Source organism: Atractosteus spatula, chromosome 4, assembly GCF_055471065.1.
Source record: "Atractosteus spatula isolate fAtrSpa1 chromosome 4, fAtrSpa1.hap1, whole genome shotgun sequence".
NCBI lineage: Eukaryota > Metazoa > Chordata > Actinopteri > Semionotiformes > Lepisosteidae > Atractosteus > Atractosteus spatula.
The window spans coordinates 57,206,278-57,225,990 of record NC_142709.1 but is presented as its reverse complement, the minus strand read 5'-3'; the positions used below and the strand labels follow the sequence as shown (position 1 = coordinate 57,225,990).

Below are 19,713 nucleotides of genomic sequence, written 5' to 3'. Positions count from 1 at the left end.
CATAAAACAAAAATAAAGTTGTGGTGCTCTAGCAGTGCTGTCCTAAGACTGGCTGGTGTCGGTGTGCCTCAGGACTTTAAAGAGGGCTCTTTGTTGGGCTCAGCTCTTGGCTCAGCAAGGCTTTGTGGTGCTAGGAGTTTTGGTCGCTGTTCTTTAGGTGTAGCCAATACTTTAATACTCTCCTGTTTTTTTATTAATAGTGGGTATTGGCCTGATTCGGCCCTGCACGCATTGTTAGGTGTTTTTCTCTACACATGGAGGTTATCTCTGTCAAGGAGTGATAAGACTGCCAGAGCTGTGACATCACTGAAAAGTCCAGCAGAATGAGGAAGTGGTTCTGCTCCCATTGTGTTTAAGCATTCTGTCTGCAGGGCATGTCAGGTTTATTGAGCTTCAATCAAATCAAACTGACTGCCCATGTCTTTCGTCAGTCCAGCTTCCCAGCCCGGGTACTGTATGGCAATGAAGTGAAGCGTGGCAGATAGCTCTGGTGCCTCACAGCTGCTGGGTGGTGGGTTCAATTCCCGAGTAGGGAGCTTGCATTTCTCCGCATGTTTGGGTGACTTCTCTCCAGGAGCTCTGGTTTCCTCATACCTTCCGAAGACATGATGCCCACGATGGCCTGGCATCTCCTACCGGGTGCCGTCCTGTCCCGTGCCTTGTGTTTCCTGGATGGGCAGTGGGTTGTTATGACTCCGTTCAGGTTCTAGTGAATTGTGGAGGATGGCAATCAGGGTTGGTATTGAAACAATTTATCGTACAGTGTCATTCTAATCGACTGTATGACACAGGAAAGCTATACAGTATGTTGGATTTACCGCAGTCACGGTGCTGCCTAGCCCCTTATTATTTTGGCATAAATGTTTTGTGTATGAATCTAACGTTCGTTTATACTTTTTTTGCTTGGTTATAACAGTGCAGATCTGTAAAAATGTATCACGCTTATTGAGTCATAAATAATATAAATAATGTAAAAATAATTATTAAAAGGGGGGAAAAAAAGGTTTTCCGAGCCAGATGTGTGTGGATCGCAAAGCGGTAGAGCATCATTAACTAATACTTGAAATTAAGGCACACTTGTCTGCAACTAACCAAAGTTGGCGTCTTGTTTATTAATATCGCCCACTTGAGCTAAAATGGTCATAAATGCTAAATTTAAAACCTACAGAGGTGACGTACACATATATAATACTACACTTCTCACTAACAGCAACATTCTGAAAAAACACCCATCGAAAAGTCTGCAGGCGTTTTTTGATGACGCAATCTTAACCTTCTCTATACCGCAGAATGGAGTTTGTGTAATCATCACTGATGAGTTCTACGCAAACTAGGAAATAGGAAGGGGTGAACGCTTGTAATTTGAGCAATTGCATAACGTGCTGTTACAAAACGGGTAAATTGAGAAGCCTACGTAAGGCAATTTGTAGCGGGGTTAGCGGAGGAGGTATTGTTTATCAGTAGGATAGGCGATACACAAACTGAGCTAGAGCACTGGCTGTATGCTACACTGCAGGTAAGGAAGCAGAGCATGCTATCAGTTTATATAAAGCTAATAGAGGAGTTGTTCTCTGTTAACTAATTTGTTGTATAATGTTGCCTGCATACGCACTGGTATTCCTGTCTGACCGTCCGATTTTGTCTGCCAGTAAACGTGGTTTGCTTATATTTAGCGACACAACGCATCTGCAGATAAGAGCATTGCCTTCCTGTGTGTGAAAGTGCTAATCGTTAATTTACTGAATATTTCTCTTAAAGTGTTGGTTTAGTCGAGTTAATCGAGCAGTAATTCATCCTGGCAAACTACAGTGCGCTGAACCAAGTACACTAGTTTAAATTGCAGGAATACGTTTGCAGCCGTGAATATCGCACGTGTAAACGTGCTTTTTGTCTGCTTCATTGTCATTTGATGCTCTGCTCGGGCCATATCAATGACTAAGTCAGCTGGCTGATGCTTTTCTCAAGAGTGACTCGCATTGGCACCCCCCATTCCTCCATCTGGTTGTCTATTTCACTGGAGCAATCTGAGTGAAGTCCCTAGGGTCCCACCGGAGTCCAGAGCCCCAGGCACTGCTCCACACTGCTGCTGGCCCATTTCATTCCAGTAGCCCCCTGGCACTGGCTCTGGTTTGCTGGAGAAGATTGGAGCTCTGTGCGTCCGCTTTAAAACAGCAGAGGAGCCCGGCGGTGACCCCCGGTTTGCTTCTGTTTCCCAGGCTGCAGCTGCTGCGCCAGTCGAGCGGAGCTGCTCTTGGTTGTGTCCCGTTGTTGTCTGCCAGGGAGTCCGGTATCGCCTCCTCCTCTTCCTCCTCCCCCCATTGGCCCCAGACGCAGAGCACCGGCATGTCGGGCAGGGCGCCACCGTCACCACAGGGGGGCGCTGCAGGCCGGGGAGCGGCCAAGCGAAACCTGCAGGGCGGCGAGGGAGCTGGCGAGAAGAAGGCGAAGAAGACGGCGCCCGAGCAGGGGGCTGGCTGGCTGGCGGAGGCTGTGGTGCAGTCGAGGCGCCAGGCTGGGCTCTCAGTGCAGGGCTTCGGGTTCGACAAGAGGCGGATGCGCGTGCTGTCCAAGGCCAGTGCTGTGAAGGGGGCCTCCGAGGGGGTTCTGTACTGGATGTCCCGGGACCAGAGGGTCCAAGGTGAGTCACGCTGAGCAAGTTGCAGATTTCCAAAGGAGCAAAACAATGTTGTGCATCATGGAAAGCGTAAGTTTTCTGTGATTTGCTTGCAGCTTCACAAATGCTTAAGCTGACGGGTTGATTACAGTCTTTCAAGACGGCAACTTTTCTCTGCTAGGTTTTTTTAATCATATCAGTGGGCTCTCCCTGACCTGCCCGCCTCTCTCTCTCTCTCTCTCTCTCTCTCTCTCTCTCTCTCTCTCTCTCTCTCTCTCTCCGGCTGTAGATAACTGGGCATTGCTGTATGCCCAGCAGCTGGCCCTGGAGGAACAGCTGCCCCTGCATGTGTGTTTCTGCCTGGTGCCACACTTCTTGGACGCCACCATCCGCCAGTTCGGTTTCCTGCTGAGAGGCCTAGAGGAGGTCGCCAAGGTCAGGCCACTCACTGCACTGCTTTCCTGGAAAAACCCAAGACCCTCTGCCAACAGTGGCATCTGTAAAACCCTCACCAGCCCGCTGGCCTCTGTAAAACACGTCCGACAAACCCACCTTGGCAAGCTGTGGCTCGCAAAGTGTTTGTGGAACAAGCTGCCCGGCCATGTTATTGAAGCTGTTACCTTCAAAAACCAGTTAGATGAGCTTCTCTGATGAAATATCTACCTGTAGCCAAATGAGCTCGATGGCCTCTTGCTGATTGTGCCCCTTCTTATAACTGTCTTCACAACTGTCTCTTGAAAGGAAAAAAAGTCAGAACAGCCTTCTGACAGCATCTGGTGCTCTGTACTGTCGATCAACTGTAATATATAACTCTGTTAAAATCTGTTCATATGGTACTTGAATATTTGGTTTTTGTGAGGAGACGGCTGCAATCTGACAGCAGCACTGCCCTAATTTTCCTCTGTCTGCGTCAGTAAGGGATTTTCCTCTCTGTCTGTGGCAGGAGTGCTCTGCTCTGGGGCTGGAGTTCCACCTGCTGCGGGGCTCTGCTGGTGAGGTGCTGCCGCAGTTCGTGCAGAAGCAGGGCCTGGGCGCTGTGGTGACAGACTTCGCGCCCCTCAGGCTCCCGCTGCAGTGGGTGGAAGAGGTGAAGGAGCAGCTCCCTCAGGACATTCCTCTCATTCAGGTCTGGTCATCTCGGTGTGCGGGGCTGCTGTTCCCCCTTTCCACCACTGTGTGGCGCTGCTGTCTGTGTTCCCCGCACCACCTGCTGCGTGTCTGCTCATAGCTGCTGTGGGGTGTGTGTGGCTGTGTGTACCCCTCGTGCTCTGTCTCCGTCAGTCTGTAGTCAAACTGCTGTACTGCTGACGGAGACACTATCTGAAATATGGCAGCCTTTGCTGAGATCTCTTACATTTCTTTGATGTATTTTATCAGTTCTTCTGGCCTAATCTTACAAAAATTAAAGTCAGCTGTACTGTGGCATTGCTACTTGCTGTCTGATACTGTGTTGCCCTGCAACAAGTGCATTATCTTGAAACTGTATCTTGAGTTTTCTTTTCACACTTTGTCCTCCACATTAAGTTTGAATCATTAGTTTAGATTTTAATTGAATCTTTAGTTTTGAGAGAAAAATATTTTTTTTTTCTAAGTGTAGCTGCAACTTTCAAGTCATACTGTATTCTAACCTGTTTTAAACTCTGACAGGTGACATTCTGATGGGGTAGCTCAGTGTCTCACTGTACCATCGCGTGTGCCCATCCTACTTTGTCCTCCACCTGTCACTCACTGTCCTGAACACCCCCCAGGTGGATGCCCATAATGTAGTGCCCTGCTGGGTGGCATCTGATAAGCAGGAGTACTCAGCCAAGACAATTCGCAAGAAGATCACCAGCAAGCTTCCAGATTTCCTGAAAGAGTTCCCCCTGGTGGCCGAACATCCCCACCGTGCCTCCAAGCCTGCGAAGGTCAGTGTGCACGCAGCAGGACTGTATTTTAACACTTAGCGTCTGTGTGTTGTTACTTTTGTGTTGTGCTTGTGCAATACAATATTGTAATAAGACTGTGTTTACTGCATCTATATTTGCAGATGAAAGAGGGCACTGCCTTGTTAAAATGCGTAAATCTAGCATGCTAACCTATCTGTGACATGGCCTCTGAGAAACAATGGAGCAACAGGTCAGTCACCTGTGTGCAGAGGAGCTGCAGTTTTCAAAACGGACGGGAAGAGCTGTAGTAAATTGGCTCAAGACCCCGTACCTATGGGAAGTTATTTACATGCCGGTGTCTTGGCTCTGTATCGGCCCCTGAGGCTGTCTCTCTGCCACCTGCAGCCCATCGACTGGGAGCAGGCCCGGTCCAATCTGGCAGTGGACCGCAGCGTGAAGGAGGTGTCCTGGGCCTGTCCCGGTGCAGCAGCTGGGCTAGAGGTCCTGGAGTCCTTCATCGACCACCGGCTGAAGGATTTTGCAACCCAGCGCAACAACCCCAACATGGAAGCCCTGAGCAACCTGTCCCCCTGGCTGCACTTCGGTCAGTGTACTGAACATCTGTCACTCCGGTAACTCGCTGAAGGTCTGATCATTCATACAGCGCGTCTGTATGAATGAATAGAGCTGCAGGTTTAAGAGACTCTGCCTCTCAGTTTAAAGACATCTGAGTCCTCTGTCAGTCTGTTTCAGTCTTCATTGCGCTTGTAACAGTGCTACCCTGTTACAACCACACGTTAGAATGCAGGCTGGGCACTAATGACCCTGAATTAGATGTAGTCTTATTCATGTTGTTTCTGCTGGAATATTAACAGGGAGCCCAGAACTGCTGTGTGCCTTTCTTACAAGTGGAAAACATTTCATTCTTCATGCTTATATACACGTTTACCGTGAATTATGCTAAAAATTGTAATGTCAAAAAAAGTCAAAGAAACCTTTAACACTGATTTTGTTTCTTCATTACTGCATTAATCACATTTCAGTGGCAACTGGAACATAAAGTACTTGGAACGGCCCGTTTGCACTGTAGATTTCTTCTTTGGCACTGCAGATGTGCCAAAAAAAGAAACAAAACAATTGGGTATATATGGTCTTGGGTGTGTTTACAAAACACATTTATGGCTAGATGTACAGTATAAATCCAATCTTGTAGAATGATGTGTTTAAGAATTTTAATTTGAGAATTGCAAATCGGTTCTCGGGAACAAAAATGCCAATATAATTTACAGCCACATCTTGTTCAGATCATGGACACCAGTAACCTCACTGTAACAGGGTAGCGCTGTAGTCGGATTTGGTTTCGTCCTGTCCTGTATCACACGTGCTGCTCTGACCCCTGACTCTGTGATTGCCGCAGGCCAGGTGTCGGCCCAGCGCGTGGTTCTGGAGGTCCGGCGCTACGGCCGGCGGTGGCCGCAGTCCGTGGACGTGTTCGTGGAGGAGGTTGTGGTTCGCCGGGAGCTGGCGGACAACTTCTGCTTCTACAACAAGAAGTACGACCGTGTGGACGGTGAGAGAGGCAGACGGACAGGGAGGGAAAGGGCTGGACTGCGGGAGGGCCGGTTTGTGAGTGGCGGTTCTGACTACCTGGCTAACCTGGCAGTAGCCTTGCATGGGTGTGCAGACACAGCCAGAGGGCAGCACAGTAACTGAGGAGGGAAAAGGCTGAATTTCCTTTGGAAATAGATCCAAATATGGAGACTAATGAGAGGGACTCAGACTAGGAGCACTGTCCTTAGGGTTAGCAGTGTGTCCCTCCCCTTGCAGGAGCTTATGAGTGGGCACAGAAGACCCTGAGAGAGCACGCCAAAGACCGCCGACCTTATCTGTACTCCCGCGGCGAGCTGGAGGCCTTCAGGACTCATGACAAGCTCTGGAATGCAGCTCAGGTATTGAAAGCACTGTAGTCTAAAACAGCTCAAGATTCCCAACACCGTTCGTCCCCGGCCTCGCGCACTGAACGCCACTCCCTCCAGAGCATGGCAGCGGTAGTGAACACTGCTCGCCCCCGGACTCGTACACTGATCCCAGCTCTCTGAAGAGCATGGCTGCGTTACCAAATGTCTCTTAAAGTGCTGCTTGTACAGAAGTACTTGTCGTGCAGTGGGAGTTTAACAATGACATGTTTCAATTTTGCATTGACATAAAATACATATTTGCTCTTGACAAACAAATTCATGGACGTTACCACTCCATAGCAAAACATGTGAAGCACAAGCTATCCTCCCTGGACTGTGTGTCCTGCAGGTTTCTGAGATGCTGTAAACCTGTCTATTGCTACATTATCTACTGCTACTAAAAGTAATCAGCATTGACTAGTACCAGATTAGGAAGGAAAATTATTGCTCCTAAAACTTTGATATATTTGGCATTTTTTCTGTAATGTAATCTCCAGAAGTCTGGCATTGTACCAACACTGACATTTCTTACAGTTTAACAGATTTTGTATTTCAATAAGTATTTAATGATTTGTGTATCAGTGAAAACAAATCGGTGTCTGTACATTGTCATAGCCCAAAAATCAAATAGATGCTATAGATAAATGTGAACACATTTCTGCAGCTTAACTGTAAAGAGAAAAGATATTACCTTGTGTCTGAATACAGCCTCTGGCACCATTAGCAGGATGAAGAAGAACTTCGGATGTCTGCAATGTTTGTCATAGAAGTCATTCAATTTCTTTTAAAAAGTCAAAATTCTGTAGTGAGACACTGGGGAAGGGAAGACATGGTGATTAGCTTAAGATGGGACAATTTCAAGAGCTGTCTGTGGTGTATAGGAGCTATTTATTATAAGTGGCTGTCTTATTTGCTTAAATAAACAAGGATGTTCTACTTGAGAGGCTGTTTCTAAAAGCAGAAAGTTTGCGTTAAGCACTATGATTTGACTCTTGAGAGGCAGAGAGCGGAGCTGGACTTCCAGTCGCCACAGATCAGCCTTCTGCTGAGCAGACCGGACTGTTGCCACGCTGTGATTCATGCCTGGGCCCAGCTACTGCTAGCTTTACTCCAGTTTTATTTTTCTATGTGGCTCTTGTGCACAATTATTATTATTATTATTATTATTATTATTATAACAGTAAGAGATTTGTGGGTGACCCAGTGGTTGAGGCCCAAACTCTGGGCTATCTCATGAAATGGCCGGATCAAGCTGGTCAGGCCAGCTCTCTGATCTTTCCCAAGCCTGTGCTAAGTGATCCTTGCAGATGGGTGTGCTGCTCACACATGGACATTGTATAGGTCACTGTGTGCCTATGAACCTTGCTCATGCTTTGTGCGTGTTGTTGAATTACCAGTTATTTTCTCTTCTTGAAACTGGAATTCTCATTATTACCTACTCAGCTTGATGAGTTCAACCCTTGTAGTGCATGGTTAGTATTAGGATCTGTACACACCCCTCACTGACACGCCCATCTGTATGAGATCGCCGCTGCCTTACAGGTACTAAGCATAGATGTTTCTGTCACTGCAAACTCTGAGGCTTCTCTTGGAGTGAAAGCTAGCTGACTACAGGACATCCAGCCCCTCTGGTGCTGGCTACTTGTTCGGTATCTCATTGCCATCTAATTAACCTGCCCTCTGCAAAAGCACCTCATTCAACCATTAAACTTCATTACACCAATGGTGAACTCTGGTGGGTTCATTACACACAGCACCCATGAGGAAGTCGGGGATCAACAGATCAGGTGGCACTCCAAGGACTCGTTTTGGTGACACTGCTGCTCTATTTGAACTCTCTCTCTGCCCTCTGGATTTCTGTGGCCTTTAGTTCCAGATGGTGTCTGAGGGAAAGATGCATGGGTTCCTCCGGATGTACTGGGCCAAGAAGATCCTGGAGTGGACAGCGTCACCGGAAGAGGCTCTGGCCACTGCCATATACCTCAATGACCGCTACGAGCTGGACGGTCGCGACCCCAACGGATACGTAGGTCAGTGCAGGGGCAGGGCTAGGTCAGTGCTGTTCTGTGATGATGATCAACACGGTCATTGGTCATGCATACACCATTCATATCTTGTATAGGCTGAGCCTTAATGCAGATCAGCCTGCGCTCTTGTTGTGGTTAAAGTATGCACACAGTTCAGTTCCCACCAGCAGCGATGGTCACACTGCTTGCACCTGCATAAAGCAAATCTCTCCCTCTTGTTTCTCCCCTTCGATATTGTGCTTTTCCTCTCCTTCACTACCCTGCCCTCATGCCGTTTTTCTCTTTTTTTTAAATCTGAATACTTTTTAACAGCTTTTACCTATGTTTTTTCCTCGCTGAAGAAATTTGAACAGCTTTAGAGTTGAAGGTCAGGAGAGTCAAGATGATCTTACTGCATTCAACTCTCTGGTGACATGTGCCGTTGAAGTTGATAAACTCACAAATAGACAGTCCCGTGTTTAACCTGTGGTGTTATTTTCATTTGGTGTTTTGGGATTAGACTCTTCTCTTGCCTTTTTTAATATTGCTTGAAAATGTGAATGACGGTGATGTCAATGAAACAAAATTACAGTATATGCAGATTATAGCTTTGATATCAAGCTGTTCTCCCAACTTTTCTTAAAGTCTTTCTCCACAAAACACTACCAACCACTTCTTTCACCCTACAGTAAAGATGATGTTTAATCACAAAGCACCTCCCTGTTTAGATTCAACCAATTACAGATTCACTGCTTGATATTTAAACCCCGGGCAAGAGCGTAAATAGCTAGATGTCACTGTAATGCTGCCAACACAAAAGATTCACGCGCAGTCCTGATTAGGATATCACAAGTAAGTCAAAACACGACTGTTTAAATATTTACAATGGATGGAGCTTATACTTATGTACAAAAGTATGTGTGTGTTTTGTTTGTCTGTCTCTAATTGTGTCCCACCTGCTTTATCCACACCTCTTGTCTGTCGGCGGTGATACACGGGGAATGGTGATTCAGGTGAATTTGTTTTTCGGTGTTTGTCTTGTTTTTATGGTTGCCACGTCAATGCTGTCTCTGATCGATGGTTTAGGGTTGTAGCTTAATGCCTCTGTCTCCCCCCCCTCTCGCTCTCAGGCTGTATGTGGTCCATCTGCGGGATCCATGACCAGGGCTGGAAAGAGAGGGAGATATTTGGGAAAGTGCGCTACATGAACTACGCCGGGTGCACCCGCAAGTTTAATGTTCCGAAGTTTGAGATCAAGTACAACCCCAAACGATGTGATGACGAAGATGGAAATAGGAAAAGGGGGGGTGATTGAGCACTCAATGCCAACCTTCTACAGTACCTCTGAACTCTGACCTCTGACCTCTGTACTATGAACTCAGAGCCTTGCCTTTTTCTCACTTGGTCAGAGCACTCTTCTCTTCCACCAAGTGGAGGGGCTGTGTTCACTCCCACTCTGAAGTGTGCAGCGATGGTTTTATCGTCCATTGTTGTGGCGCGGAGGAGCAATGGGACAGGGATTGCCGGTAAATTCCTTACACCTTTCATAAAGCATGAGCTGAGCAGCACCCGTTCTGAGATACTCGGAGTCATTTTTCTGACTGTTAATAAGGATAGACCCTTGACTTTCTCTTGGTTGGTAAAGCCATAATCTCCTTGGCACTGAGCTGTGATTTTTAAAATACACTGTCACTGTTGGGGCTGAAGTCTTCCTCATTTCCTGTATTTTCACAGCTGTTCTTTCTGACAGTGCGAGTTACTTCAGTGTGGGTGGTGACTCCTTTTCTTTACATCTTCTGCAACTCCCTTTTTGCTGGGCAGTGACACCTTTCTCTTGTGTGTCTCTATGGATCTCCAGCTTGAATAAATGGAGTATTTTCTTATTTCTGTCTCACCTGTCATTCTCCCTAAGTTGCTGAAGCTCTGTTTTTGTTAAAGCCAAAAGGCTTCCATGGCATGTTTTTTTTTATATATATACTGTACAGGACTATTTTGTATTGTGTTAAAGCACTCTAAAGTAAGAACTTTTTTTCATACTGCTCTGTGCCATTTCAGAGTCTATAGCTATTAGCTGATACTTCTTGTAGATTAAATATGTTCATTTGAAAAAATGCTTCCTGTCCTGATTCATCGTCTTTTTTGGTGTGTTTATAACATGTAGTGTTTTTTTTTATGAAGGGTGAATATCCTGAAATTCCAGGGATGTTCTCCAGTTGGTGCTGTACCTCCTGCAAGGGGCTATAGTATTTCTGTGTGAAAAGGGGAGTGGCTTGTACAGTAGGCGGATAAATGGGAGGAGCCTGTACGTCCTTATTCTCCCCTGTGTGCTGTTGCAGGGTTTGTATCTGTGAGCTGAAATGCAGTTGGCTATTCCAAACTGGGTGAGAATAACAAAAGTAACTGGCCATCCTAAATTTATTTAAAATAAACAATATATTTAATTAATACATATAATTGGATCCTCTGAAATATTTATGGAGCCCATATCTACACCTGTAAACCCATCATTCAGCACCTTTACTTCTCAAGCTTGATCAAAGGCTCTTAATTTTAACTGTTTAAGAATTATGTTCAGGAAATTTCAAATCTTATATTCAGTTTCTTTCAAATAATATGTGGTATAGTGCCCTTGAGCACTTTCATAAAGTGTTAATCAGTATAATTACATCAATGTAATTATCAAAGGCAAGGGAAGAGAAAATTTAACAAAAATAAATCTCTAAAGTCTAGCATAATTCCCTCCAGGCAGTAAATCATGAGTGTTAAAGGTGACTGGCTAGGAGTGAGTTAATTTAATCTGACAGAGGACTTATGCATACTCTTGTAAAGGGTTCACGTTGTGCAAGTTGGACAGGTTGTAGGATGTGTCTAATGATTAGTGTTTTTGTTTTTTTCATCATTATCATTTCTGCAAGGAGCAACATTTTTCTGATACACCAAAAGCTTTATTGTATCTTTGTAAAATAAATTAATATAATTTTCGGAACTGTATAGAGTTTTTGGAAGCATTAAAATACAGGAAAAAAACGTATATAGAACCTTAATTTTCACAGTATTCAGTAGAAACCACCCTGAGAACAAGCTGCCCCCTTTAGCTTATTGCTTAAAACATTTTCTACAAGGGGAAAAAAAACACACCCTCCTGTTTCCTGTTTTTTGAGGATATTGCCCCTATATACAACCATTCACCCTGCAGGGAAACGGTTCAGACTCACAAAGCACAGCAGTCTGACCCAGCCATTTTTTTACTGGCTGCGGTTTTTACTGCCTGTGGGTTCTTGTATTGAAGCTATCACCAGGTGTTTGGTCTTTCCAGCTTGTTCTATTTTCCGGAAATATGCCTGTGCAGATTTGTGAAAAAGGTATAAATATATTTGGCAACCATCATTGGCATTCATGAAAGAAACTATAGTTGGAAACACCAGGAGTGGATCAAACTGCTGTGGAACAGGAGTCTTTCCCTGATTCCGGCACAAGTGAATGCCATTTGCTTTCCATCCCAGGTGGCACTCAGGTGGTCCTTTGGCAGATGCCCTTGAAACACGCTTCACAGTGTGCCTTCTCGTGTGGCCCCTCCCGTTCCCCTTCGACGTAGAAGTATCTGTTTTTCTCTCCGGTGTTTTCATTGTAGCACTTGGAAAGGATCTTCTCCATCAGCTTGTCCAGCAGGACCTCGACATTGTCACGTTTGATCTGCGGCTCCTCGAAGTTGGCATTCTGACACTTTCGGCACTTCTGCTTGTACCAGCGCACCTTGACGGTCCCCTGGCCTTGGGCCTGGTTCAGCCGCATGTGGAAGACCACTGGCACCTGGGCTGAGGCCCACGTGTTCCTGCACATTGTGCAGGAGAACCTGAGGAGAGCAGAGAGGGCAGGGACTGCGGTTAGCAAAGACAGCTTCCACCACAGGGCAGGATGTGGAGATAACCAGCTGTCTCGAAGTATTCAAGAACTGTACATATAAACCTTCTTCCACACCCTCCGCAGATTAATTAATGGAAATTCTGTTTACTCAAAAACAATGTGCATGTTTTTCTTTTGACTGTTTTATGTGCTTTTTGGTGGAACGTAGAGATACTGTATAATGCATGCACCCATGGTATTTTTTTCCAATCAGAAATAATCAGCTATAGATTTTACAGAAGTGAAAGTCACATTACAGATGCACAATGTGGCTGTGGTTTGAAATCATCATCTGTGTGAGTATATGGCTGTATAATGAGACTGCAGTTTACTGCTGTTGCCTGAAGAAAATGCTGTCTCTGCTGCTGTCCAGCTCTCTAATGCTGGGCTCCTGGACACACGGCAGCCCAGTGACCCTAGTTTCTCTCCGTGCGGTCTTACCATGCAAACACTTTCCGGATGTACTGCTGCCAGCCTGCCGCCTGCTGATCCACCTCAATGCTGTTGTCAAACTCGATCCACCAGCTGTGCCCTTTATTCAGATCGCAAATCTTGCTTTGAAAGATACTGATCCATTCCTGGTTTATCATTTTTAAGTTTTGCAATTAATTTAGTTTAACCAGCCCTAATTTCTTATCCAGTATTGACAGCTCCTGTGTGTGTGTTTCTCCCAGCTCAGCAGTGAATTCACTCTGAGCTGCTAACCAGGGTATTTAAGTCCTTATGTCATGTGGGTGGCTGCCTATATTCCTCATTCTCTGCCAGTCAGCTGAGCTGTTTGGCAGCAGAGGAAGCGAAACTGAAACTGTTTTCATTCACTTTTGTTTCACCTGTGTGCTGTCCCCTGGCCTGAGCTTCTGCATGTTGGTATCAGGACTGCTGTCCATGTCGGTGCTGGTGGGGTGAGTGCTGTTCTCTCGAGCTGTGTCAGAGCTCCCCTGCACCAGAGCCTATGTGTAGTAGAGCACCTCTCTTCTACATGACCGTTATTTACGGTTTTCACAATGCTATAAACTGTAACACCAGTTCTGTGATGTTTTCTGCATGTCTTTGACTGCAATAAAAAATAGAGAAAGTATTTTTATAAATTGTAATTTTGAAAGTGATCTTCAGGATTTTTACATTTATTCTGTTGCAATAATCCTTCACTGACAACCTTGACCCACCATTAATCCACGTCTTTACATGAAAATGTGTATATTATGTGCTGTTTAAAAAATGATTGTTAGACTTGCTGTAATCTTCTATTATAGGTCTGAAGGGTGATGTTGGTTAATTCACCAAAAGCTGATTTTATATGACATAAACCCATCTCAAAGTGAAAAACAGCTGGCAGGCATTGTGAATTTATAGTACAAAAGTCCTGTTACAATAGGGGCCTGTTACAGAACAGTAAAACACTCCTGTTACAATAGGAGCTACAGTCCCAGTACAGTAGAACAGTCCTGTTACTTTAGGGGCTACAGTTATAGTACAGTAGAACAGTCCCATTACAATAAGAGGCTACAGTAAAAGTACAGAAGAACAGTGTTTCAGAAACTACTACACAAACTCGGACTCTGTGTTGCTACCTGGCTGGATTTTGACTGTTTTTTTTTGTTGTGCTTGCAGAATGCCAGTTAAATATATAAAATGGCAAATTAAGTTATTTATATATTTGTGACACTTGAAGCACAGATGAGCAGGATAGACAAGCTCTGTGTAGATAGTAATCTTGTTTGTTTGTCCTGAGAATTGCCTAGTTACAGTAAGTAACAGCAGATGAAAACTATGCAGTGTGTCAGAGGGGATTAAAATAGCAGGGAGGGTTAGGTTTTGTTTTGCTCTACTGTCTATATCCCTGTTTGCAATGAAAAGGAAAGTTACCAATAAAACAGAACTAAAATTGTTAGGAAATTCATAAAAAATAAAGAAAAAATAAGGACCAGTATAAATTACTGTAAGTGCAACTTATACTGACCTAATGAGTAAATATTTGAAGGTTTTGTTTCATCTGGACACAAGAACAAATGCATGCACAGACAAAATCTTTAAAATAAGGTACTGTTTGAAGAGGGACTCCACTCTGAAACATCTGGCTGATGTCTGAGGGGATGGGGAAAAAAAAAAACATGCAGTGACGGGACACCCACAGTGTTCTAGGGCACTTAAAACACCTGACCTGTGAGTATCCAGGTGGACCAATTACTGTCTGTCATACAGCAACCAGAACGAGCTGACGTGGGGCCATGCACATTGAACCAATACAACAGGCAATAAAAACCAACATTCTCCTTTTCCCACGATCCTGACACCAGGAATGCCACGAGGAATTTGCTTTTAATTCTACAAGTGGCAACTTGTGATATAAGCAGTTATGGACCCAATTTTCTACATTAACAGTTCCCAGATAATTTAGCTTTCACGTGTTTAAACTGTCCTGTAAAACCTAGAGAATCATCACGGAGATCTAGAGTGAGAAACCCTTAAAGCTGTTAATGGCTAGCAGATGTTGTCTGTGATAAAAGGAACTGGAACAATGCCAAAATCAACGGCTTATTATGGAATTGATAAAATTGTGTTGTTCTTGTGTTTGTGTGGGAATCATCAGAAGTAGCTGCTTGGCCTTTTGTGCTATGTGGACATGCTGATTTATTGGACAATATGAGGACAGAATGAAAAGCAAAATGTTTACATGGAACCAAAAGGTCCAGTACAGAAAACAACGGATTAGATCTAATTAAGAAAGCAGCTCCATGGACTGAGTCATTATCCGACGGATGTGAGGTGTATTTAAGTTAGCAGGGGGGGGTCAGCTTTTCACACATCACCCCAGGGGCGTAGCCACGGGTGGGCCTGATTGAGCCTAGGCTTACCCAATCAGTCCAAAGTAATTTAAGATTTTTTTCCCTTGTCTGCGTTACATGATTTGCTTTTTAATGTTGCGTGTTTGATTTTTATTTCATCGTATGTGATTTGCTATTGTCTCGCTGTATCTTTTGTGACCAATAAGACAATTATGTAAATATAGTGGGGCGGTGTATACGTAGCCGTAGCCTAATTGGCTATCATTGTCGTCAGACTCTCTTAGAGCTATCTAGCGTTAAGTTTTTCGTTTTTTAGCCAACATGGCAAAACAAATGTATATACGTTTTTGAAAAAGCCTCGTGTAGATGACCAGACCAGGTAGGCATGTTGGGTTTTAAGGAGTACAGCCTGGCTTCCAGAATACAAGCGTTTGATCAGATCGCCTCTAAATGCCCTGCAGTATATTAAGTTAACGACGTTCACGGAGCTAAAATACATCCAAAGTATGTATTTGACGCATTTATTAGTAGAGCATTCTTGCAATTAAAGGTACGATGAATTGGTTAGCACTGTAATGCGACAATAACAATTCAGTGTTAAGTCTTGTGGGAAGTCACGTTTTTTTAAATTAGGTGTCTTTTGGCATCGAAAATAGAATACTTTAACGCAATGGGGGCTCAGGCGGGCGCCCTTGCCGCATTAGGTCGGCCCCGCACCGTCGGGGACTCGAACCCGGGACTCCCGCGTCGCTCAGCAGGGACCCAGCCCGGTGAGCCAAAGAGAGATCTTTCTACAGCACACGGGCTGTGGTCCTGCTATTACTGGGAAGGGCGGTGACGTCACCTGCTCTGGTAAGCCGGCTCTTACACAGTACCTGTCGGCCGTAAGCGTTACACTCCGCTTACCCCCGCTTAAATCGCCGTCCCCGGCGAAGGGCTATCCCACCCCGCTTCTGACACCAATGTAACGCAACGGGGGCTCAGGCGGGCGCCCTTGCCGCATTAGGTCGGCCGTAAGCGTTACAATACTAATTTTGTGGGTTTCATACAAGTTTAAATGATCATGAAGGATCAAACAAGATCTTCAGAACTTAATATTTTAATACCTTCGCAGTTTTTATTCTCATTCCGCCTCACTCAATATTACCCTTAGGGCGATGCATTTACTCCAACCTCTGAAACCCATGCATGCGTGCACGTTCTTCTGGTATGTTATGCTCAAGCCGCTGAATATTTAAAGGCAAGGTAAAAGCTCCGTGAAGTTGCCCCCCCTACAGACAGCACAAACGATTAAACCGATTAAACAAACGATTAAACTTAGATGTGAATAATACTAAGACATGACGCATGCCAACAAGTTAACCATCTATGACATAAACCTGTGGTTGTATGTAAAATCACCGTGATTGCAAGATCTATGGTTTTTATTTTCTAAGGCATGTTTTCCTTTTCTTTCCCTACCATGACACGCTGTTGCGAAACGCATAACTGTGGGATACCATCGCGACAAGACCTCCACAGGGTGTCATGATAGGGATCCCATCGCATATATCGCGGCCGTGTATATCACGACTGGCGCCTTGCTTCCATGCCACCCTGGCACCACTGTCGCAACAAAGGTCTCATATCAGGACATGATATACCCAGATATGACGTGTCATGGACTCCATGTCGCGACATGGGGGTGGCGCACTTTGTCGGGGTATGTCATATCGCGATATATGGGCTTCATGTCGCGACATGGGGTGGTGCATTTTGTCGGGGTATGTCATATCGCGATATATGGGCTTCGTGTCGCGACATGGGCATGACGGGTTTTATCATATCGCGATATATGGACTTCATGTTGCGACATGGGGGGGGGTGGGTGTTTTGGCTGGGGATGTCATATCGCGATATGTGGCCTTTCATGTCGCGACATGGGGCGGGGCATTTTTGCCGGGGTATGTTATATCGCGATAAACGGGCTTCATATCGCGATATAGGCCCTTTCAAGTCGCGACATGGCGGGGACATTTTTGACGATGTGTGTCATATCGCGATATATGGACTTAATGTCGCGACAGTGGCTCGCAATGGGTATCGTGATGTGATCGTGATGCGCGCACTCGTGAGATGCTATTGGAGTCCTGAACGCGCTGTGGATGCCATGAAATTCTTTGTGTGCTATTCAGTTTTGACCTCAGTGCAACTTTGCTTAGATTGATCAGTAATTGGAAACCAATGGATCTGTTACTGTATATCCAGTGTGCTCATACAACACACACGGTTGACCGGGCGACAGTATTTGGACCAAGAAGAATATCCATCATCTAACCAGCTACATGTTCTCGGAACTTCCGCTGTGGCGCTTTACCCAATCAGAGTGCCGATTCTCACTCCTCACCCAATCGCGGCACGAACTGTTCGGGGGTTTAGCCAGTCACGGGTCTGAGAGCTGTTCAAGCTAGCAGCGCCAGGTGGATCGGCGTATTTACTGTCAGTGAGAATCTGTTTTTAAAATGCTTTACTTATTTGCAAAATAACTATACGGCTTATTTTTTAACGTCTTTATTCATTCACAATTTCCCGTACTTTTCTAAATAAATACATTTTTATTTGCAATATATATTTATTTGCAATGTATTTCAAAAATGAACAGAAATATGAAGTCTATGATTATTATATTATTATGCTCGTGCTTTCAGTTTTATTTTTTATTGTTACATTATATCGATCTTGAAATCAATACCTAAAAATGTGAATATGGGCTCTCGTGTTGTACCAGCGGTAATTTGGAAACTGGTGTCTCTTCACCAAAGAAAGGAGTACACAAGCAATACATTTTCGAGAACATAGTTAAAAATTAAAAGAAAACACCTAACCCAAGACTGTTTATTCGCGTAAAGGCTGCAAAGTTTGGGGTGAACTGATCAAAAGATCACAACTGAAAGATCTGGTGGTCGTGACTTTGCTGTTTTGTACGTCACCGAGTGACATCACAGCCAGGAAAAGAAAGCGCTTTATTTAAATATATTGAAACATCCACCCCACCCGACCAGACAGACTCCGACAACAAACTGCCCCAATTTTTTAAAATCACAATCAGGAGTTCAAGTACCGAGTTTGTTGGTACATGTAAACATTCTTATAGATAGTTACGTGATTACCCGAAAACGGAAACGAAAGCAGCACAAAGGCTACTTAAAGCAACACAAACGCAGCACTAACGATTGCGGTGAGGTGCCCCTATGCTGGCAGGACGGTCAGTTAGAGCCTGGGCCACCCACTTTTGCACATGCCCACCCAAAAATCAATTCCTGGCTACGCCCCTGCATCACCCCCGTTATGGGACCGCGAAACAAAAGATAATTGGAAATGTCCTATATTACAAAGAGATCACTTCCTTAAACGTCTCAGCTTTCCTCGGTATTTAATTGCGTATTTGGCTCACAGCCCCTGCAGAGCATGGTGCCAAATATTTCGCATTAGGTTGCGTGTTTTTCTTTGTCCAGGAAGTCAGAGCAGGGTGTGTTCCCAAATCCAGCACTTTCTTTCTGTTTCTGTTTTCTCACCTGAGCCTCAGGCTTCGCAGGGATGACGTGACGGTTCGCCGATGGGATCCCCGTGCTTGGAGTGTGTCATCACGTAGTCGTACGGGGTGTGTTCGGCGATAACACCCCTTACGATACGGCAGTACCGAGATATTGTACATCTGAAGCCAGATCTGCTTTATTTTGAGGTGCGCTAAGGTTCTCTGTGTGAACCGCGATGGGGTTTCTTTCACCATTCGCTGCACTCCTATACGGGCGCTCACAAGTCAATAAAAGACACAGTAACAGAGACTCACCTCAATAATGTCGGGAAACAAAAGAAGGAGTTTTTGTCGTCTTGTGATTACCATACTGCGTTATTTTCAGAATGAAATAATTTTGTTTACAAAACTGTCCAAGCAAATTGGGTTTGAGAGTACATATTGGTAGCAGGTGGATGCTGCACATTGGTGGTGGTGGAGGGGAGTCCCCATTACCTGTAAAGCGCTTTGAGTGGAGTGTCCAGAAAAGCGCTATATAAGTGTAAGCAATTATTATTAATTATTATAATTATATTCTTGGTGATTATGGGAACCCTATTATAATATTCCATATTAGTTATATTGTCTAATTTCATGTCATTTCTGTTTTTGGGCAAGAAAGTTGTCTATCATGGCAGCACTATAATAAAGTTCTGTACAATGACTGCAGTCAAGTAAACACATATATTGTAATAATGACAGGCTGCACGCCTTTTCTAGGGCGGTTCTAACCAGTCCTGATGCAGACACACCTTGACTTTTCTGAAATGTCCCAGAAGTGCCGTCTGTTGAAGCTGCATGTACTGTATGTTACGTAAACAAGCGAGGTGGAACATGTGGGTTAGAGCAAGTCATGGTTTTGTAGATTTAATTCTATTACCTGTACACCGCTTCTAATCCTGGACAGTTCATCCCAGTTTCACCAGACATCTGCTTGACTGGAGTGTTATCTGTTAATCCAGTGTTAATCCAGTAGTGGTTCAGCTGACACAGACCAGAGCTGCCACCTGGTGGACAGAGTGGTG

The 19,713-nt window shown here is 44.8% G+C and overlaps 2 protein-coding genes across 2 annotated transcripts; one reads left to right on the top strand and one right to left on the bottom strand.

Moving 5' to 3' along the window:
* Positions 1 to 1,264: 1,264 nt before the first annotated feature.
* Positions 1,265 to 10,557, top strand: cpdp (CPD photolyase). The gene is made up of 10 exons (XM_088914374.1): positions 1,265 to 1,516; positions 2,217 to 2,638; positions 2,904 to 3,049; positions 3,558 to 3,740; positions 4,363 to 4,521; positions 4,888 to 5,086; positions 5,900 to 6,052; positions 6,310 to 6,431; positions 8,311 to 8,470; positions 9,577 to 10,557. Exons 1-10 carry the CDS (start codon positions 1,503 to 1,505, stop codon positions 9,759 to 9,761), a joined length of 1,743 nt encoding a protein of 580 aa, XP_088770500.1. The 5' UTR covers positions 1,265 to 1,502; the 3' UTR covers positions 9,762 to 10,557.
* Positions 10,558 to 11,369: 812 nt separating this feature from the next.
* On the bottom strand, positions 11,370 to 13,038 carry LOC148836643 (receptor-transporting protein 3-like). The gene is made up of 2 exons (XM_088914021.1): positions 12,791 to 13,038; positions 11,370 to 12,299 (listed from the first exon to the last, which is right to left on the bottom strand). Exons 1-2 carry the CDS (start codon positions 12,937 to 12,939, stop codon positions 11,957 to 11,959), a joined length of 492 nt encoding a protein of 163 aa, XP_088770147.1. The 5' UTR covers positions 12,940 to 13,038; the 3' UTR covers positions 11,370 to 11,956.
* Between the last annotated feature and the right edge of the window lie 6,675 nt (positions 13,039 to 19,713).